The 23,518-nt window shown below is 35.4% G+C and overlaps 1 protein-coding gene across 1 annotated transcript in view; it reads right to left on the reverse strand.

Annotated features, from left to right (window-relative positions):
* Positions 1 to 5,423: 5,423 nt before the first annotated feature.
* nrxn3a (neurexin 3a) overlaps positions 5,424 to 23,518 on the reverse strand; it is a 116,285-nt gene continuing 98,190 nt past the window's right edge. Inside the window, 6 exon segments of the mRNA XM_044143735.1 lie at positions 5,424 to 9,006; positions 9,009 to 9,198; positions 9,201 to 9,448; positions 20,697 to 20,781; positions 21,940 to 22,244; positions 23,002 to 23,091. Coding sequence (XP_043999670.1) covers positions 8,549 to 9,006; positions 9,009 to 9,198; positions 9,201 to 9,448; positions 20,697 to 20,781; positions 21,940 to 22,244; positions 23,002 to 23,091 — 1,376 coding nt within the window. The 3' untranslated portion in view covers positions 5,424 to 8,548.

Below are 23,518 nucleotides of genomic sequence, written 5' to 3' on the forward strand. Positions count from 1 at the left end.
CTACACTGTGTAATGATCCAGTCCAGATGCTGTCAATGTCCAGAGAAGTGGACCCTGCTTCTATTTCATCATAAAACGTTTTATGATGAAATGACAAGTTTGGTTTGCATTATTATTTGTTTGGGCAGTCAACTGTGCAGCAGCTGGCCTGGATGCTATCAGATAAAATAAAATTGACTTTCAGCTATCAACTGTCTGTTTGTTTACGAAGCTACAAGAGTGATAAGTTTGACCCAGTGGACCACTTTCCACAGAGCGACATCAACTGTGCATTAGGGTCAATTACTAGAATTAACTAAAAGTAAAATAAAATTGATTCTAGTTCTAAGAGCCATCAATATCTGTTGGTGCCATCAAAGGAGTCAGAGGTTTCAACTGGTTTTTGCAAAAACAAATATTGTATATTAGTCATATACTAATTCACAATTTATGCAAATCCTATCAATGTATTATTTAGAATGTCTTACAACATGTAATCCAAGAATGGATGGATATATGTAAATGCATCAGCAAGACACAACATGACAATCTAGAGTCAATAAATATTTAAGTAAGTATAAAAATCCTTCACTGATTTATTTGTCATCTTTTGCAATTTCTTCTTTTTTTGCAAATGATAGCAACATGACTTCTCATGAAGTCTAGTATTTAACTTCCTAAGAGGGTGAGGGGCTAGCTTCAGAAATTCTTTTCTGGTGGATCCTGGTTTCTTGTTCAGCTGAATCTTTGTTCTGATTAATTGACCAGTTAGTCTAAGACAAACAAAATATATGAAACACAATAAAATGTGGAAGTGTATACATTTGGAAAGGCACCCTTCCAGCTCCAGTCACCATTATTGTTCACCCATATTACTCCAAGCTTCTAATTTTCCATTATCTCGCCCTTCTGCTCCCCAACGCTGTCATCCGATATTTGTGACAACGAATCCAGGTCACGACAGCCTTCCCTGGACAGTGTTTGAAAAAGAAGCTTTTGTTGCAGATTCTGGGCAATCACACCCTGTGTTTAAAAGGAAACCGGCTGTCTCCTCACCCCTGAGAAGCACACAGAGTCCAGCCAGACTCCCAGTAATGTTGGAAGAGTGACAACGAAAAGAAGCATTACAAGAAAGAACACAAATTAGCAACACAATGTCAGTGGAGAGAGGAAAACATGCAAAACAGATTTCCTCTATTATGGTTTCATATAAATATCTGTGCATTTGTACTTAATAATTTCAATATTCACAATTATATTTGCATAGATTCAAACTAGAATAGGTTTGTGGACTATATAAAAATGCTGATTACATGTAATACACAAAATTATTCTCAGATAATGAGATGAGATTTTACCAGATCAGTTATGTCTGTTTTGAGCTTCTTAAGGGATGTGCTGTTTTCGGGCCATGTCATTATTATATAAATGAGCTGCTGCTGGGAACACCTCCTAACTCAGTGTTTACACACACACCTCCGACACATGAAATGGCTACCAACAGATACACAGTGGCACAACCATACATCCTTGACCCAGAAGCAGAAGAAGTGGAGCCTCCTGAACAACCATCAAGCCAATCACTATAGAATTAAAGACAGGTAAAAATAAGATAACATTTTATATCACTATTTGATGCCTTTGACAAAACATACCATATATCAATATCCACAATGTTACATTATTACACTGATGAATGTTATGTTGATCAATTACAGTACACTTGTTCTTTTCACTATGTATTTCTTGTCTCATACTTAGGTCTAAAATAAATGAAGAATTAATTATACCTCTCATTTTCATTGTTATTTTAATGACTGACAATGAAATAATCTCTAATTATTTCATAATCTCCCTCATGAAATAATCTTGTATGTCAAAAGTATCATCTACCATTTTAATCAATTTTCTGCAGAGCAAAAATTTAATTGTTTGCAAATACCCTATTTCTTATTACATTTTATTTCCTGTAACCTGAAACAAGTAATTTATACAAGAGGTTCTTCAAAGAAACATGCAGCCAGGTTGAAAAAAAAGAAAAAAGAAAATTTGTTGATATTCACATGTCATACTGTAACGTACTGCACTCTAAAATAAATCCAAAAATATAGCATAAATGTGTACTTTGGGGCCCTATTATTATGCTTCATTTTCAAAATTTTGTTTTGCTTCATAATTAATTTTTAACTATTATCTATTAATATTACTTTTCTAACAGTCAACACATTCTTATTAATCAGTTTCACTCAATGTTCTTTTTGAAGCTATGAAAAAGATAATTTATTAAAAAATGTGTCATTTGTAGAAGTAGTGTATGTTTTTTTTTTTTTATGAAAGTACAGAACCTGTTGATAATGAATATTTTGTCTCACCCCTTCACATTGGGGTTTTAGGGAGGTTTAGAAAGCGACTATGTTGTTCTACTAACATCTTACTGCTTGCTTTCAATACATTAATTTTCACATTTTTAATTTTCATCTTGTACAGTGACTACCTAGCATATCTCTACATTTGATCACGTGTAAACTTTAGATGTTTTTCTACAAAGGATGTCAAAATATTTTACTTTGTTTCATCAGCTGATAACTGAAGAAGCACTTGTAAAAGCTCACATTTTCCCTTTGGTATTTTTGATGAAGAAGCTAATCTTTTTGCCTGAATCATAAATCACTGTTTGGAAATCAGTGGGCCAGTCACTGGAAACTGATCAAGAAAGTGATACAGAACAACTGTCTGCCTTTTATGTTAACAAGAAACATCCACAGCAATGAAAACAGCAAATCTTCTACAAAAACATGTCTGGATATAATAATAATAATAAAAAAGATGATTACCAGACATTTGTCTGCTTCATCTCCCCACTGCAAAAATAAAATGCACCCAACAGTTTCCAAAAAGTAGGACACAGATGTAAACAATCAAAGTTTCCACACGCAAATATGCAGAACATTAATATGATTTCTGCTTACTGTTCTCAGTCAAAGTTCTTAGCATGGCTTTGTTTAGTAACATCTTGTTATCTTTATTATTATCCTTTTTATACTCAATATGAGTTTAGACCTCTTAAACCTGTCTAGTGGTCTCTTAAATTTGTAGTCCTGGAACTTACAGTATTTAAAGAGACTTTCTGAGAACAATCCGCTGTCTGAGTTTTAAAATTGTAATCATTGGGAGCTAGTTTATGCCAATGACAAAGCCTGTGTTTTACTTTCCTCTTCAGACATTTATGACTGAAGACACATCCCTACTGAACTACTTAGAAACTACCAATACTTGACAAAACAAAAAAGAATTTCAGAAAATATTACTTTAAAGCTCTCTTAGGAGAAGCAGAATAAATTTAAATAGGTTTTATTTGCTCTGGAAAGATAAATAGACAAAAAACACCACAGAAAATTATACCTTTTTGTTTATTGAAGAAAGTATAGCTATCCAAATATAGTGCCTTCCAGACATTTTCATTTATCTTGGACTATGGAAAGTGAATAATGCTATGAAATGGTTATTTAAATGCATCATTAATTTTTTTTTTTAAACTGGAAATAAATACACAATTAATTTACTAAATGTACAATTAATCATAAATGCCTGAAATGTATTGATTTCATGTGAAAAACTTGATATAATTATGTAATAATTTAATTCATTGTTTCATGTTCCTGCGCTGAAACATATCAAGAACTGATTTAAAGGGTGAACTTCACCAATCAAACTCAGAGGGCAGGATTAGGGCATCTTCTATAGGGACCGTTACTGTTTCAAAGAGCAAGTCAGGAGAAGTTCCTCCAGGTTTAACACATTAACAAAGTCAGTTTTGTCTTCAGCATTTCATTCATTCATTAACATTTTCTGTTCCAGTAAATATTTAATATTCCCTCAAGTTTATCTATCCCTGCATTTGTGTCGATATCTCTGTTAAAACATTTTTGTGTGATTACCTTGAGAAAGTGGGCATATCCACAGCTTTCACCTCCAGACTTCAGCAGAGCATTCTGTCAGAGGGTCTGAACATACCTACTCAAATATTTTTACTTTTTTACTCAAATATTACTCCATCCATTCATCCATTTTCTGTACACCCTTGTCCCTTCGAGGGGTCCGGAGGAGAGCTGGTCCCTATCTCCAGCTAACATTCCAGGCGAGAGGCAGGGTACACCCTGGACAGGTCACCAGTCTGTTGCTGTACAGAAGAACTCATAGATCCTAAACTTTTTGTCATATTACAAGCCCAAATCTATTAGATCTATTTAAGTGATAAGACAGCAAATTATTGTAAAGTGAAACCAAAATTATAGCTGGTTTCCAAAAATCTTTTTTAAAAAGTGTGGTGTGTGTGTAGTATGCAATTTAATCTCACTATACATATGTGTGTTCTGTGGAGGCCTTTTCAACTGCATCGATTAAAATATGTAGAAGTATGAAGCAGGCTTGGTTACAAATCAAGATGTTAACATGTCATGGACCACTATTCAATTCATCATCTGAAAATAAAAACGGCAAACATGCCAAAACATGACTCTCCACCGAAACTAACAAAGCAAGTAGGGAGACCATTAATCAGAAAAGCAGCCAAGTGTCTCATTGCAAAATTTTGCAGGAATTCACAGGTCAGATGAGAGAGTCTGTCAATTGGAGAACTGTTAGTTTTGGACACCACAAATCTTACGGAAGATCGGCAAGAAGAAAGCCATTGTTAAAAAAAAACAAAAAAAACAGAACTCCCATTTAAACCACAAATTATGTAAGGTGCAAATCAAAAGTGGAACATGCATCTTCTGCAGAAAAGTAACACCTGGAACAAACCATCCTCACAAGTGTATACGATGATGGTAGTATCACCCAGTGCAGACGCTTTTCTTTCCAGCTGGGAGAGGGAACAGCAAATCTACTCTACACAAACGGTGTCCATCCACTTCGACTGAGCTCCAGCTATTTTGTTATCAATAATTTGCAAAACCAGTTGAGGTATATCCAAAAGACCTAAACTACCAAGTTTAGCAAAAGGTAGTATTTCAAAAGTATTGACTTTTTAAAGATTTCTCTGCCAAGAATGAAAGTAAATAGAGTCTGTTTACGTTCATGAATCTTATGTAATAGACCAACACAAAGTAGCGCATACTAGTTTGTGTTGGACTATTACATAAGATTCCAAATAAAGACATGTAAACCTTTAGTTTTAAGATTACAAAATGTGACAAAGTTCAAAGGATAATACTTTACCTATAGGATCCCGGGATAGTAGTCCAATGATGAGCTTGACCAGTTCTTCCTCAAGATGCAATACTTAGCACATACACAGCAATGTTAAATGGTGTGGCTAACACCCACTAAAATGATGATGTCCAAATATGACACACTTGATTTGTAGGAATGATTTAAACCGACACAACAAACAGCAGTAAAAGCATACAAACTTCTGGACTTCATTAATGGTCAGTGATAAAGGTTAACATTTAAAATGTACAAGGCAAAACCCTTTTGGCCACAGAGTTTTAAGCTGTTGATCCTAATGTTACTTTCACATATAGCATTGCAAAGATTCTAGTGCTAAAGAGAATAATCTTTCAAAAAGTCAATACCTTGTAATAGATGCCTAATGTACAGTGTTGGTAATGTCTGTCTGCTTGTAAACACCTGATTTAAATGAATGTGTAATTCACAATGCAGACACTATGAAGGAATGATTTAATCATTTGAATCAGGCATGAAGCAGACTATGAACACCTAATATTTGTACAATCTGAATTCATGTGGAATCTTGAATCAGATAAATGAGAGCTGTAAAAAAGTTTATTATTTTTCCCCTCCAAAGTTTGGAGATGTTGCAAGGATTTCTTGAAGTTTGCTGTTCCAGTCCTCAAGATCAAGTGTATTGCCAAAACATCTAAAACTTGAGGGATAATATCATGTAAGGACTGGAATTGGCCACCAGAGGTCTTTGAACTTCCTAAGAAAACATATGATGCAAATAAATGAATGTGAAAACAGTAAACTGAAATCCAACTTGATTGGCAAATCTGTTAAAGAGAGACTTTCACTGAGTTTATTTAATTTATTCCACAACTTTACCAGTGTCAAAAAAAAAAAGATTTCAGTGATTTGGTATTAACACCAAATTCTTTCACTGGTTGGAGGTTCTGGTCCTCCTGTAGATCTTAGTGACCAACTGAGGAAATGTTTTTTTAAGTTGAGGGAGTTGGAGCAGAAACGTTTAAAATTAGCAAGACACTGACTCTGGAAGAACCTACCAAAGGATGGCAGCCAGGGGTCCTCAAATCCAGGCTAGAGGGCCAATGTCCTGCAACTTTTAGATGTGTGCTTGGTTTAAAATACTTCAATCACCTCCACAGTGCAGTCAAGTTCTCCAGAGTGCTGCTATTGAGGTGATTATTTGACTCAGGCTTGGTGACACATAGTCACATATTAAATTTGCAAGACACCTGCGCTCAAGGCCTGTATTTGAGGATCCCTGGTCTATGGCCTTCTCAAAAACAAAAGATAAAAACACAATTGCTACTTTGATGAAGACATAAATTCCAACTGGAATAACAATCTGCAATGAGAAGACTAAGATGGGGATCATTTGATTTATCCCACAAACATCTCGGTGTGGTGGTCATGTCATGATTTCTATCAGAGAAAACACTTCAATGTAAGAACAGATTAGCCTGGAACCTCAAAAGGCTTTGTGTTTTGTGTTTGCCCTTCTTTGGCATCAGAAACATAGAGGTGGGACTACAGATGAAGGGGAAATGTTGAAATGATATTACTATTGGGAAAAGCGTTACTACACTAATTGCTCAACTGTATTTACCCATTGATAAGAGAATAACTTCAGAAAAAATGTTTATTTGTTATCAAATGGATGAAAAAGAAAAAAAAAAAACAATTGTAACCCAAAATATGATTTCTAAGAAAAAAGTATCCACTTCTTTAATAGCAATGTCAGAAAATGCAAACATAAATGAGTGGTAAAGTTTTTCCAAAGCAAGATGTCAACTAATGACAAAGAAGAATTGATGTCCTTTTCAACTGTGAACCCCCCTTTATAGCTTTTATTTTAGCTTTACTGTCTTCACCATGAATCTGAGCCCATGCTCTTTCTTTCTCCCTATAAAAAAGTACAAACAAAGCAAAACAGAAATCAATGTACCCCAGGACAAGAACGCCATGGTTGAGAAGAAAGGGCACCTTGTATTTGTTGGACAACTGCAAGTAGTTAAATATTCATGCAACTTTAGAAACATCTCTGTGTAGATTTCTAGGCTAACAATACATTTTTTTTATTCTTCATGATTATCAATATGATTCTCCACAGTCTGGTTAAAGTCTTTCTCCATGTAAATTAACAGATAGATTTTTTAATGAAATCTGTTGATAAATCATATCTTCAGTCTGTACAATAGAGGTACTAAAAATTACAACTGTCATGGTATATGTACAATTTACTACCTACAAAGTACAACAGATAGCATGTAATAAAATATGTAAACAAATTTCTCATTTTTTTGACACAGTTGACTGTGACAGCAGATAGAATTCACACTTTCAACATCTGGTTTATTTCTGTATACACATTGGTTAACAGTGTAGTAGTACTGCATCTGTGTTCATCCTGACACCTCCATAGAAAAAGAGAATGATAGGCAATGAACCAACACACACTTGTGCAGATAGATAAAACCACCACAGACTGTGCAGCAAGAAGAGATCTGTTTGATGGGTTTCGAGAAGAGGGGGGCGTCCTGATCTTAGAAGAAGAACTGCCTTTGTGTTATCCAAGCTGAACACTCTTTACTGGACTTTTACAGTACTGCACCTTACTGTGGAATCAGGATGGCATGCATTTTACAATCAGGCGCTTCTTATCAAGAGAACCAACAAATTCTTCCCACAAAGAGAGTCACTGTGTCTGTCAGACAATGAGAATAATTGTGGTGAATTAGATGCCAGAGCAAACAGATGGTATGAGGTCTACCCTTGGCAATTGGCTCACTTGGATTCATATTATACACATAAAATAGTTTTCTTTTCTTACTGTTCTCTTTTAATTTTTTTTCTTTTGCTTTAAGCAAAAATAAGTAAGACACCACACTTATATTATGTATAAACCATAAAAATCTGTAATATTTTGATTACAAGAGTCCGTTGTGTGCCTGACCCCCTCTCATTAAGCACTACTTGTTGCTTACATGCTGGAAACGTTTAAGATAATGAGCCTTTTGTAATTAACAATTTCACAAAAATTGTTTAATGCCAAGGATCACATAGCTCTAAAAGTCACTTAGGAGAATGATGCTGTGAAATATTTGTATACCGACAATGTCTCTGACCAGATAGAAGTGTAAGGTTTCTAAAGTTGCTATTTAACCTTGCCATTAAGCCTTTTGCTTAATAGTAAGTGTGCTTTATGTTACAGTACATATCAGTTCAACTATTCAGCACAGTATAGAATTATTCAAGTCCCATGTTATACCATCATTTGTCAAAGCTCCTCACAGGGAAACTGGTAATAAAAGTTCTCTCAGTGCCTTCTCTCTTTGTTCTGTCGGGTTGACCAAAGTCTCAGTCACACATAATACTCCTTATCCTTGTTTTTCTGTCTCTTGTTGCTGCCTTTCAGGCTCTGCTGTTTGTCCTTCATGACAGCGCCATTGCTCTGCACAGCCGAGTTGGTTATGTAGTGCCGGCTCTCGTCCACCTGGTAGGAGCCTTCATCCCTGTTCCTGTACTTATACATGGCGTACAGGAGGATAAGGATACACAGCGCTGCGGCCGCCACTATTCCGATGACCATCCCGGTGGTGCTGCTAGATTCACGAACCACCTCCGAGGGCCCCGGGACTCGCCTGACGCCTGGCTCTGTGGGGAGTGCTGTGGGTATATTATGGAACATGACGGAAATTATTAATGGGCCCCTCAGCTTGCTGCTGTCTACCTCACAGGATGTGGCAATAGAAGCAACACTAGGTTGGGGCTGGGGTTTTAGCTCGCGGTTTTTTGTTTTGCCGGAGAATTGTGGAGGGCTGTGGTGGAGGCAGAGGTGCTAGTGGTGCGGCTCTGGTTGGCGGTTACTGGTATGGTGGTTGTCCTACTGCATCTGAAGATGGAAGGTTTGTTTGGTATAAAAGTCCTGGGCGCCTGTGCTTTGTAGTCACCTTGAAAGTGTGATGTAGGTCTTAACAAGGAGAAGTTCGAGTGAAAATCTTCATCATCATCAGTGGGGGCAGGTAAGACTTCAACGCTTTCCCAGAGCCATACCCCGATATCACCAAGCCATCATCATCACAATCATCGCTGCCTCGGTCCGACAAGCAAGGTACCCCCGCCTCAGTGGCCTTGGACAAGGACTCTTTGGTGGTCTCAATAATGGTGAGGAGTGGGTGGTGGGTTGAGGGAGTGGGAATGAAGGGTGCACGGGGAGCTACAAAGGGGTGCTCTAATGGATCCTCAATGACTAATTCAGCTCCTGGAAGTGGAAAAAGATTTATTTTAGAACCAAACTCTGGGATTTATGAACCAAAAAAAGCCAGCAAAAGCCATATGTGACAACATCTTAAAAGGCTTAAGAGGTAAAATGGGAGCCAGGAGGATAATTTAAGCTTTGATTATATTTCAGTTATTTCAGCCACTAAACCCTGGCATATTTGTTTTCCTTAATATTGTCTTTTCTGATAAAAGTAATCTAAAGTAAATTGTGTGTAATTATTATTATTATTATTATTATTATTATTATTATTATTATTATTATTATTATTATTATTATTATTATTATTATTATTATTATTACTACTACTAATAATAATAATATTATGGTAAAGTTAAGACGCCATCTTCATCATCTATCTTAAATAAATGACAAAGCTTCAGTAGCATTATTGTATGGGACCAGAATGGCTGCTGTGTTGCCATATATATATATATATATATTTTATTTTTTTTTTTTTGCAAAAATGCACAATAAAAATTTTAATATAGAAGGTTTTTTTTTTAAAAACGACAGTTTTATTCATTCTTTATTGCACTTTATTGGGAAAACCTAGTCCACCAAATATCCTCTAGTTTGTAGAACCACCTCTCTCACAATGTTGCGGAAAGTGTTTAATCCACTGATTATCAATGTTGCCCCATTGCAACACCTAAAACTGTCTGACTCAGTTTTAGGTCAGAGGGCCACACAGTTGACTTTTGGGTAGTAGAGTAGTTCATGGTCAGCTGAATTGTACCAGTTTGCCCAGATTGTTTGACTTCAGAACAAACCTATGGCATTAGAGCTCCACATGCATCTTTGGCTTTTGCTCTGAGTTTTTTGTTTAATTTTCTCCAACCCTGAATTTGCATTCAGATCAAACATCTAGACCAGGCTGCTCAAATCCAGTCCTGGGGAGCTACCATCCTGCAACTTTCAGATGCACCTTTCTTCCAACACTCCTGAATCAAATGAATTGCACATCGCCAGACCTGTTCAGAGTGGAATGACTGCTTGTGAGGGAATTCTGCCATTTGATCCAGGTCTGTTGGAATAAAGATTCATCTAAAAGTTGCAGGACAGTAGCTCTCGAGGACTGGAGTTGAGAATCCCTAATCTAGACTTGCTTCCCATCTCTCTGAAGGACATTAAAAAATATTGTATTTCGATCAGACAAAAGAAAAAGAAAATAATTTCTCTAAACAAAGTGCGGATGTCTTTCCTCTGGCAAAGTATACATATTCCTGCTTTCATACTAGTCCTCTGATAATACTTTTATATTATGTGTTGCTTTCATTGTTGCAGAAATTGTTGCTACTTTCTTTTTAAAATCTTGTTGAAAGGCAAAAAGCTAATCATCATTTTTTACAATAAAATTATGTTTTACCTGTGCATTTCAGGTACTAAATGTATAACTTGTAGGGTTGTTGCTGTTGTTCACATTTACTGAGTGAATGCTCAGCCAGCTTTTTCCCCAATATGGTCCTTGAAACATACTGCTTTGCATGTTTCAACTTTTCCGCTGTTTTAGGACACATGGTTTAAATTGACGGGTTAAATTACCAGCCTTCAGCAGATCTTGATAACAAGCTGTTGGGGGACTACTAACATGTACCCCATCCAACGCTGCAGGGCAAGGAAGTGCTCCAAAGAACTGATTTTAATTATTGTGAAACCAATCGTAATATTGCTACTCAGTGGCTCCCAGTTCATCTTAAGCCCCTTGTTTACTTAGAGTAACACATATAAATGTAGCAACACCTTCATAAATAGTTCTCAGATGCAGAGCTGAATCCTTCATTAGTGTTATAGATTGAGTCTAATTTAGATTCCTATTTTAAAAGTAGCAGCTGAGTAAAAAGGTCAGCATTCCTTGTTTGTACATTTGTTCTGCAATTATATTATCAAATTCCAGTAAACTGATGTTGTTAGTGAGTTATTTGCCCATTTTGCACAACAACCTGGCTAACATCATTAGCATGCTCTGTAGGTGGGCCCTGTTATAACAACAAAAGTATCCTACAGGGTAGAAGAGTACGTAGATAGTAAAAAGAGGGTTTGTCACATGAGCCACAACAGCATCATATTGTCTTGAGTGTATTTTGTTGTAGAATAACTCTGTTACCAGAAGCAGCTCTGTCACCAGACAACATTTGTTTAGTTTGCATTTAAAAGCAAAGCTTTTAAATGTTCACCTCTTATGAAACAGCACTCTGAATGAAAGGAATTCTTTAGAATTTTGTTAACGATCTCCTTTTTTTTTTTAGAGACAAACAGGATAGAAAAGGGTGGAATCATAACTATTCCTTTAATTTACAAATTACTGCTCAAACACCAGATAGTTTATTTTACCTTATAAATATAAATGGACCATATAAATTTTGGAGTTTGGCTTCAAGTAATTTTGATTATTTTTATTGAGTAATGGCAGGAGGAAACAGGAAACAAATTGGTAGATGTACATTTATCCTGGATTAATGAGATAGTGGAGCAATCTGTTGTGGTGATGAAGCTGAACTGAAAAACGGAGCACAGAATTTACTGCTCCATTAATGTTCAAACCCTCACCTATTGTCAAGCGAAATAGATAATACTGTAAAAAATAAGCTCCAGAATATAAATTTCTAAAATTTGCATTCTTTGTAGGGTAGCCAGGCCAGTTAGGCAAAGAGGTTCCTCATCCAGTTTTAGCTCTGGATACTTATTCAAATCCCAAAGAGTCTGCTGAGGTGCTTCATCTGATCAGGACACTGTCTGGACACCTGCCATTGGAAGCAGTGGGCTTATCCCAATGAAAGGAGTCTCCTGGCCACACCCTAAACTCACCAGAGGAGATGTACATCTAATAACCACTATAAGAAAAACATTTAGCTTTTTGGAATGATCAGGAGCAGTTCTAAGGTGTCATTTAACCAATGCTCAGCTGCTAATAAAAAACTCCAATTATGCCAAAAAAGTATCAGGCAATGTTTTTCCAACTAATTGTTACTCCATTTTGTCGAACCTATGGGAATTGTAGCCTTATTGACAGGAGTGGGATATTCTGCTGCTGTAGACCATTGTTTTAAAGCGTTTGACATGTTGCATGTTCAAAGATTGTATTTCACATGTTCTGGTTGTAATAAGTGGTTACTAGACCTACAGCTGCCTTTGAGTCATCCTGAAACAGTCTGCTCATTCTCTTCTGACATGAACAGGACTTTTGCTTCTTATTGTGGATATTTTCTCATTTTCAGAAAATTCTCTTTCCAGGTGTGTTTATGGGTGAAAATCCAAGCATGTCGGCAGATTCTGAAATGCCCAGACCAAACCGTCTTACACCAGCAACGACACCATATTTCAGCCATTCTGATGGCTGAAGTACGTTTCAGTAATTTGTCCTTTCCAGGTTTACATAGGTCCTATGCATTGAGTATCTGTCATGTAATTTGCACTTTTTGTATTAGCAAAAAAATTGAACAGCTGTATCTAATGAAGTGGACAAATGATGGTCTTGGAAGACCTTGGAAAAGGGATCTTTGGGTTTTCCCTTTCGGCCTGTTACAGCTAGGACTTCATCTGATAAGAGGAAATGAATGGATAGATGGGGCTACTTTCTTTTTATTTCCCCGGAACAAAATCCAACAGTTTTTGGCATATTCAGGGCAATTTCCAATATTTTTCTGATTTTATATCAATGCTGAGTGTTGCATAGCACAAAACAATATTTGGGTCATGTGCTGTTATCACTGGAGTGAACATTCAAAGCACCGACTCATTAACATGAAAGTTCCCACTGTGATTTAGTATGTCTTTTGGAGTCATTCATGCAAGCTAACACTTCATACAAAACATTGCTTCATGCACTTCAACTGCAAACACATCCAATTACAGGCATACAACACGTGCCTAAACAAAGGCCTTCTGTAGCATTTCAAGCTTGACTGAATATTTATCAGTTGTAACATGTCCACAAATTCAACAAAGATGCAGTCTGCAGGTTTTCAAGAACAGATTTATCCAACCAGCGTCATCATCTGATTTTAGTTACTTATAACAGAAAGCTTTTGAAACGTGTCAATTTACAAACTGCGTCTTAAACAAGCATCACAAAGAGAATCAGAGCATGCACATTTTGTGTCATTAACTTACATCAACAATTTTCCCGCATAATTTTTAGGCAAGAGGAAAAGAATTTACAAAGGAAGAAAATTGTAAAAATGTAGGATAGCCACTTGGTACCGTTAAAGATAATTTTTATCCACTCTAGAATGGGTTCTATCTTAAAACAATGACGGTACAGGGAGGCAACAGCACATACATCCAACACCACATAACAGAAAAATAAACACCATATTTCTGCTTTTTATCCTTTGTTTCTCTTTCCTTGTAAATATTTTTTTTTACAAAAAATCTGCATTTTTTTCATAGCAAGAGACTTCAGTGAGCCTAAAATCTATCCATGTTACAATTTTTGCTTAATTTGCTCTTTAGTGTAGAATGGATGGATGACTTTATATTTCAATATTTCTAAAGACAAGGGAGGAGGTGAAGAAGGGGTTGGACCTATGAACATACTACAAAGGAGATGAGTATGATGAGGGTGACAGTGTAAGTCAGTTGCCATGTCCATGTAAAGGCAGTACGAAGCGGTCGGGCGGCATTAGAGGTTTTGGCTGTAAGGAAGGGATGGGGATATACAAACAATGAGCAATATACATGCCCATCTACAGAAAAGAACAGAAGAACTCTAACACTGACATGTCTTACAAACCCTAAACTGCAACTTCTTAGCCATGCAATTCAATTTGTATTGTTCTTACAGTAAAGATACACTCCCTGACAAAAATAGTGACCCACCCTGAGAAATGGTCTGATTTGGATGTAGTTTGATTCACATGTTGACCTGTGATAAGAATGCAAATTATTCATTTTGCAAGGAGCTAGCACATCTCAAAAAAGACACTAGAGAGCTTGAGGGATGAGATCAAGAATGATCAACAGTTAGTCAGAAAAGTCCCCATACAGAAAGGAATCCTCAGGCTCATTAGATAGCATTACTAGCACTTGATGGGATTTTATGGGATAACAATGTGAGTTGCATGAGGACCAAACGCAACACATTTATCTGAAGCTAAAACCAGAATCATTGTCAAGGTTCTTGTCACCCAAGACAGGAGAAAAACATTGTGCTATACTGCAGACAAAACCGAACTCCATGGCATTTGCATCTCCCATTCGGACAGAAGCACTGGCAGTATTTTGCATTAATGTGTTCAAATAAAGACTTTGGTACCTCCTCTTCTTGCCTACACATTCATAGTAGTGAATGTATATACTAGGTGACTCATGACACCATGACTATAAAATTCCTGATGTCATAATAAGACTAGGAGTATGAACTAAGTTTAGTTTGTTCAGGTGATGAACTATGAAACAAAATTTATTTCATTTTAACTTTGAAAACTCAGCCTGCAAAGTGGTCCTTAATGAGAGTGACTTGGCTCAACACAGGAAAGACCTATTGGACTTTTAAAAACCATAGTCACCCTGTGCAGTGGTTTAACAATTTGCATCAGGTAGATTACAGGTTTACCCTCGCATCTGTAGTCTGACAAAGCAGAGATCAGTAACCAGAAAAAAATAAACAAGGACTTTGATATTTAGTGATGGACTGCAATTATTTTACTCATGTACCAAGATATAAATAAATGATAAACAATCCTGCCAATTTTGTCAAGAGAGACACTAGAAATAATGTTGAGGGTCACAAAGTTCAAGTCATCCATAGTAGTAATTTGGAGGACAATGATGGGATAAGTCTTGGGGTCCTCTTAAGCAGTGGCATGATACAGTCACTCACAAAAGACAACTGTACAGATAGTATGTGCATTTAAAAACATTTGACATGGTGGATAGTTGTGTTTTTCAGTCTCCCAGTGTCTTACAATGTAACAATTATCAAATGCCATCAAGTGCTAGTAATGTTGCTGAAAAGCATCTAGAAGGCATGTTCTGTATCTGCTGATCTTCATTTAGTGTTTTCATTTGCTGTTAGATAATATTTTTTTTTATCTTTCTTGCTGCATTGGTACCACCACCGATGCCCTTTGATGGTCAACATGACAGCTCCATGTAAATCAATTTATTCCCATCCCTATCATGGACTACATGTGGAACAAATTATATCTAAATTGAACCATTCCTTCAGGGTTAGTACATAGGTGCTTGACTGCTTTGGTCAGAGTGTGTATTAAAAGGTTTTGTTTTGTCAAAGTAGGTTGTAAAAAGTCTAAAATTGTTATGTGAGAAGTAGATCAGGAACTGCATCAGATCCTAGTCTGTGTGAGTTTTATTTTACATTTTCTCAAATCTCATCCTGAAGTGGGGATACATTTTATTAAATTTATGTTATTGCATGGGTGTTTATCTGGGAATTAAACACACAAACTAGTTACTGAAGGAGTTCCAAATCCAAAAAAGTCAAAATATAGGAAAAATATTTCACACTTCGATTTAGGTATTCTCTGAGGAAAAAGAAGAAAACATATATGCCAAAAAACATAATCAGAACCAAAATGCCAGCAATCAACTGGGTAAAAAATATGACCAGTTTCAAATATTAAATGAAGAAAAATGTTAAGATGAAGGAACAAAGCCATTTAAAATTTTGCACACACTACAACCAGATGCACACAATAAAAAACAGACACGGATGGGAGAGGCACTCGACTGGAGGACGGGCTCCTCTCTCATGTGCTCCCTATAATGTTAGTCCTTAAACATGAGCCGGCCGTGCAGTCTGGGTGTACATCAGAGGGAGACGGTACTGGCTGAGAATGGGTTACCACTTCTGTCATTTGGGTTTGTTTTAGTCGAACTGCAGGATGTTGATGCATGCTTAAAGTAAGTTGCATTTAGGGAAAGTAAAATAAAAGAAACAACACAGCAAACTGGCAGGACTGACCGATGTAAGAACAGGAGACGGACACTGTGTCCCAATCCCATAAAACAAACATGCAGTTAAAGTAACACTGTGTACTGGCACAAAACAATATCCTGATGCAACTTAATGAGGTTTCTATTCTTATTTTTCAATGAGCTGTGAAACAGTGAAAATGTTCTCATTATGCAAACCGATTTGCTGGGAAATAGATTGTTAAAGTTTATTATTTTCTGTGCAGACAGCAGTATGCAATTGGGACACATGTTCACATGTAATAAGAGAACTTGAACAAAACACACAAAACATATGTTTTTAATACACTAATATTAAAATAAAACAGGAAATACTTGTTTGTTTGTTTTTTAATTCAGAGATAAAGCTGATTTCCAAAACATTTTAGATGTACTTCTGGATTTTAATGGACTCCTGCTTAATGAAGCAAATCTGAGTAAACTAATCTGAAATACGAAGAAGACAGAAAAAGTTTGCTCACACTGGTGAGACAGTAGTTGTACATCCCAGTTTGTAAGGACTCTTTGCCTTTACTTAGGAGTACAGTGCATCTGGAAAGTATTCGTAATGCTTCATTTTTCAACATTTTGTTGTGTTACATCCTTAGTTAAAAAGTGTAATAAATTAATCTCTTTCCTCAAAATTATGCACATAAAAATCTCATTATGACAATGTGGAAAAAAGTATTAGAGGTTTTTTTCTTATTCATTATAGTTTGAAAATCAATAAATAATATTAACTAAGTATTCACAGCCTATGGTATGAAGCTCAGTGGAACAGTGGATCAAGGATGGCCAATTGAACTGTTTCCACTGATCATCCTTGAGATGTTTCTACAACTTATATGAAGATAAAAAAAAAATACTTAAGTTGAACACAGATTGGTCCATGGTTTGGAGGGGTGAACTAATAAACAATAGCAACTAACACCCAATAGCAACCATTCTTTATGGAGTCTTTTACATTATGTTGTTCCTATGTTGGAATAGATAGAAATAACTACTGAAAGAAAATGTCAAGAAGACCAGCTTTAAATCTGCTTTCTCTTTCAATATATGTCACTATGATCTTTAAGTCATGTTTTAAGAAATTGATTTTAATTTCATAAGATGGCACATCTGACCATTATGTATTCATGAGCAAGGGACAAAGTTAGTTATTTTTTCTACTTTTTTTTACTGTTTTTTTCTGCTATTTTTTAAATGTGTATGTGCCATCACCAGATTTAACATGATGTACTGGACTTTGTATGACAGTCCAAGCTGCGACATTTAATAATTGATTGGGATGAAAGTTAATTTCACTAAAAACACCTCAATCTGCAAACTTAGTCAAGTAATTATTTGCTGAATAAATTATGGAGAAGGTTGCAATCCCACTGGAGACTCTTCAAGTGTTTGGCAAAAGAAACAAGGTGGGAACTAATTTCTATAAACATTATTTTTCTTGTAAAATATTAATGCTAAATAAACTGGACTTAAAACGGTGTGTTGTCTTTCATACCTGAAAGTTTCTACATGATAATGTTATCCTACACAAAATTTTTATTGATAAATATTTTTCTTTATTTTAAATGCACTGTTATGACCTAAACATGTTTCCAGATTGTGGAAACCAGTAGAGAAGAGGTTCTTATTACCAAGTAACAGTTTGTGAGGCGAGGTGTATCTTTATCTCTAATAATGTTTGATAAAAATGTATCAAAGATCTCAATTTATTAAATGTGTAAATGTGTAGTTCATAAATAACTGAATGACCCATTTTTGTTGCCATCTTATAAAATTAAGCTGAAAAAAGGACAGAAAGGTTTACAACAGAGAACAGAATCACTTGATGAATTCTCCAAACAAAAACTGGCAGTCCTACTGACAAATAAAAAGCGTGGGATAAAACAGACGGTTTGATGACGCTGCGACTGCAAAAATGGCTCACAACTTCAACAAAATGCAGATAAAACACTGAGTTAAATGGATGAGGTGCCTGGTGTTGTGGGACGATCAAAAACATGCAGTGAAATAAAAGATTCACCCTGAACAGACTGATTTGGTTATCTAAGGACTTTTTTTTTTTATGTTTAAAAAAAAACTAGAAACTGGGAGACAAAATAATATGAGATGTGAAAGAAGGAGCCAATGTCTCGCTGTTCAGGGTGGACAGATAAATAGTAGATGAAAATGAAAATGTAATTTTATCTTTGAAAGCTGAACGGCAAGACACAAAGCCACACGATACACCAAGAGTTGTGAGGAAACGGTTATAACCAACCAAAACATCATGCCACAAATGATGAGGCCAAAAGAATGCATTTTGGCACAGTTTGTGGAAAGACGGGAGTGAAACCTTGGCAACAAAACACCAGGAAATAGCATTGACTTCCCAACTGAAGGGAAAAACAAAGTAAAAAAACAAAACAAAAACTAAAGCATGCAGCTTTCAATCACGCTAACATGATGTTAGGGTTAGAATGGTGTGAATTTCTGTGTAAACACATGACTGGATGACTGGGGCCCTGTCTTTGTCTTTCTTCACAAATCCCCATGGATCTCAGGCTTCACAGCACCGTTTGAATCCCCTTTTACACCACAAGATCAGTCTGTTTGAAAACATTTGGGAATGACCCTTTGACCTTTGGTGAAGTTAACTGACATATCACTTGATTTAAGTTCATTTTGGCAGTGTATCTGGCAATCTATTAAACCAAACAGTTTTTGGATTTGTCAAATATTTACTTAGCCATATAAATCTAGAAGATTCATTTTATGCCAACTTTAAATATTAGGTAGAGTTTTAAATTTAGAATTAAACATAATAGTATGAAACAGTGGTTCAACTACAGATAATTTTCCACAAGAATTGTTCACTTATTGCAGAAAGCATAAAACTGTGCCCTAACTCCCAGGCCATATTTGTTCCAATATTGGTAACTCTAAACCAAAAACACAAATTTCAGGAATTCAATTATATGGTTCTAGAAAACCTTTTGGAAAGAGACCTGTGATTCATGGAATGGAAACTGGTATATTCTGAGAAAGAAACCTGTAAGTTCAAGAAAAGTTGCCATAAGTTTGAGGAAGGAAATTTGGGTTTTGACAAAAAAAAAAAAACACCAACCGGCAGGGTCTATGAAAGGTGTAAATTCCACAAAGGTAACCTGCAAAGTATCGTTGACCTGGGAGTTACTGAAAAGAATATTTGCATTTCCTGACAGGGAATTCAAAATTTCAGGAAAGTGAATTGAAAGTTCTGAGTAAATAACCTGCAAAATTCAAGGAAGGTATCTTTTAAGTTCCATAAGAGTAGCCCATTAGTTGCAGGAAAGCTATAGGAAAGTAAGTTATCAAACAGAAAAATGTATGCAAAAATATTAGTTGTACCAAGTACTAAGGACGCAAAGTACTTATAACAAATGTATAGTTGTATGCTTTCTACAAGAAGTGTACATGTCCACACTTTTAATTGCAAAGGCTTTTTTTTTTATAGAGAAATGTTATTTTAATCATTTGGCATTATCACTAAAATAGGTTAAAACTACTCTTTTAAATATCAGGGAGATTCCCAATTTTTTTCAAATTGATTGATTAACTTAAGTTATCAAAATTTTTGAATCTATTTGGATACAAAAAGACAGAATAATGAGTACACCTAAGAGCAAAAGTATGACCCAAAGAAAGAAAAACCTGTACACAGAAATTCAATGATATCTGTTCTCTATCACATTTACCAGTGCAAGCTTCTAAATGTGAAAAAACAAACACAAATGAGAACAAACAAAAAAGACTGAAATTAAATCTGGAGACATTTCTCAATTTATCAATGGACATATTTTAAAATACAGTTTTTTAAATGAAAATCAGAAGAGCTGTGAACTGCAGGAGCGATGATCTAAAACATGATGAAACACATTTAGCAGCATCAGTGCAGAGAACATGGTTCACCTCCATACAAATTTGACAGATTTATGATGTAAATTCCACAAATGTTTTAACTCCTATTGTTCCTCTCAGCTGTCAACATTTGTATGTATTCTGGAAACCATGTTTACTACTTTAAAAGACCCCATGTGTAAGTGTAGCTCATTATATTAGATCTAACGTCAGCTAGCATCACACTAATTTTCTTTTCAGATTTCTTTTTGAATATTCCTGGAACAAATTTCTGTTACTAAACTGGATGTTTTGCAACTAAAGCTGGTGAGAGCTTAAGTTACACTTTGTATAACCATGGGGGGTGATGCTTTGAAGATCATATGATCCTCTGCTGCAGATGAGTGTGCACAAAGAAAGCAAGCAAATGCAAACTAACCTAGCCCACCTGGATGGATTGTTTCACACTCCTCCAAGTCTTCATCATCGCTTGAACACTCTGCAGAGGACACGATTTCCTCTGTCCCGTGCTTCTTCATCAGACCATACCACAAAGCGCATCCAGAGTGAGGAGAAAGAACAGAAAACAACATAGAGGGTGAACAGAGAAGTTTGGAGGTTTACCGACTGCCTCCGTTGTCAATAACAGACCTTAGTGACTATTTATTAGTCATTAATAAATAACCATCAAATATTTAATAAGAATTACTTGACGTGGTTAAGCAATGCTTGTAGCAGAAATTATTTGGCCTTGTAGTATTTATCTGGTATCTGAAATGTTTGCTTTTTTTGGCAAAACAAATATGCATTTGCAGTTTTAATGTCATTTTGACATTTTCTCCAGGTCATACAAAGTAAATTCACTCCACACAACTAATTGAAAAATAGAAACTATTATGTAGAAAAAGTTTTAGGTAAAAAAAAAAAAAAATGCTTATATATCCTGACATATGTTCAGCATAAATAAAGTGGTATATATGATGTATGACTAATTGGTCTCAAAAACACTATGCAGTGGAATATAAAATAATTAATTATTCCTTTGTACAACTTTGAAAAGCTTTTAATGTTTTAAAATCTAGAGGTAGATTTTCCTGAGAAGTAGAAAGACAGAACAGACACATACACTCACCAATTCACAATGAATGACCAGATAAAATTTAAGCACTATACAGCATACTAACAGAAATAAAATAAGCTTCGCAAAGGTAAGCTAAGCTATGTCAAACTAATGTAAGCTAAATTAATACCATGTGTTTTTAATCAACATTTGGTTGTACACCACATTCTTCATTAAATGTGTGTTTTAAACTGATGTTGTTTATTTATTTTCTTACTTTCTTTTTTCCTTTTTTAATAAATCAGTAAATGTGAAAACTGCCCTCAGCTTTAATAAAACAAATGTGGACACGTCCATTTTCTGGCTCTTTAGTACTCACCTTGTTAGAGTTAAAACTGCCTTGTCAAACAGATGTATTTGCATCAATAATTTACAGGTCAGAGTTAAATGGCCTAAGGAAATACAAAGTTCCTCTGAAAACTATTACTTACATAACTGGACTAGAAAATAAGTGAAAAGGTTTTCAAGGATACTGTATTTAAAAACTAAGAGATTTTATAAAGCCTTGAGAACTAAGACTTTGAAAAAAAGTAAAAAAAAAGACATTGACATAGTTTGTTGACCGTCCCACCTGTACCGTGGAGGATCTGTGTTTCCGTGTGGTTGTTGTAGTGGTCGTGGTGGTTGACTCTAAAACGTTGCTGGATAACTCTGGAGTCATGGTTGTGGTCCTGGCTGAACCTGCCACACTGGATCCATTCCCCACCAGCCTCACACTGCCATTAATCTTGATGTTGACATTGGCTTCAGCTGCCATTTTCAATACTTTCAGGCCATTGTAATACAGACCCGCCAGCTGACCCTGAAAAGGTCGGCCTCTGTCGCTACCTCCAACCGTGATTGTTGCTTGAGTATTGAAAATTGTAAGCTGTCGTCCTAAAAATGACATACACAGCAAGAAACAATCATCAGCAACAACTCTTCAAGGCTGGGGTGCAGTTGTCAGTTATACATGTTGTATTGGCTCTAAATATACATTTGCAAGTTAGTTAAAGCTGTCTTGAATTACCTTTTCTCAAAAAATATAACTTTTTTTATACATAGAAATATATTTTGAAGTGATATATTTCAATATATTACTTACTTACATTCTTATATTACTTATGACTTATTAATTCAAGGTTATATCATTCAGATTCTAACATAAATGAACATATTTATACAACTAATAGAGCTACAAACAGGCCAGCTAAAGTCAAGTTTCATTTCTACCAACATATCACCATGTATTCACTTATGATCAATAACATATCACCATGCATTGACTTATAAAGAATAAAAACATATGTACATCTTGTTATCTTTTAATTAAGGCTGATGATGCTTTATTTCACATTTATTGTTTCTTTTGTTAATATTTATTTGGCTATTTCATACTTGTTCAGTTCTCATTTTCAGCCTATGATATGCTGTATTATACAAATATAAATTTTATATTAAATATAAATAGCAACATTTATTTTGATATATAAGAACAATTGGGACTACTTCCAAATCTGCAACAGAATAGCTTTAAAGCATTCCAAACACACAATATGTAAAGGGCAGAAGCAGACATGCTTTTACTACCACTATTTATGCAACTAAACATCAGGACAGTGGAGACAAACAGAAACTTTTTATTTTAAATTACCTTTCTCTTGTAGCCATTCTTCAACTGGTCTGACATATTTGAAAGGAATTTTCTTATTGGCCGTTTGATAGCGTTCAATGTCGCTGTTCCCTTTAAAGTTTAAAAAGACATTTATAAAAACATTTATTGATATTAGCATTGTGAAAATCTCAAGAACACTTTACATCAGGTTAAAATAATTTTAGCTGGAAGATTTGTTTTAGATGTGACCTTTTCTGCATAAAAACAGTAAAACAATTCTTATATGTTAACTAGAGACTATGCTCATAAGTTTTTCAATATCCATGCAACCTGTTTATACATTCTAAGACATTTGTGTGTCCACTAGCTAAAGCAAAAACTAAGGCTCCTGAGAGCTGATCACAAATGAAGAAATGGAACCTGGTGTATTTGACCAAAAGGAATTATGAACCAGGTTGATGGGAAGGGAAAGAAGACATAAAAAAACAACAGAGACCTTGGATGTCATTATTAAAATTCAAAGTTTCTTTTTTGAACAAGAACATGCTTTGAGCCA

Source organism: Gambusia affinis, linkage group LG16, assembly GCF_019740435.1.
Source record: "Gambusia affinis linkage group LG16, SWU_Gaff_1.0, whole genome shotgun sequence".
NCBI classification, from domain to species: Eukaryota; Metazoa; Chordata; class Actinopteri; order Cyprinodontiformes; family Poeciliidae; genus Gambusia; species Gambusia affinis.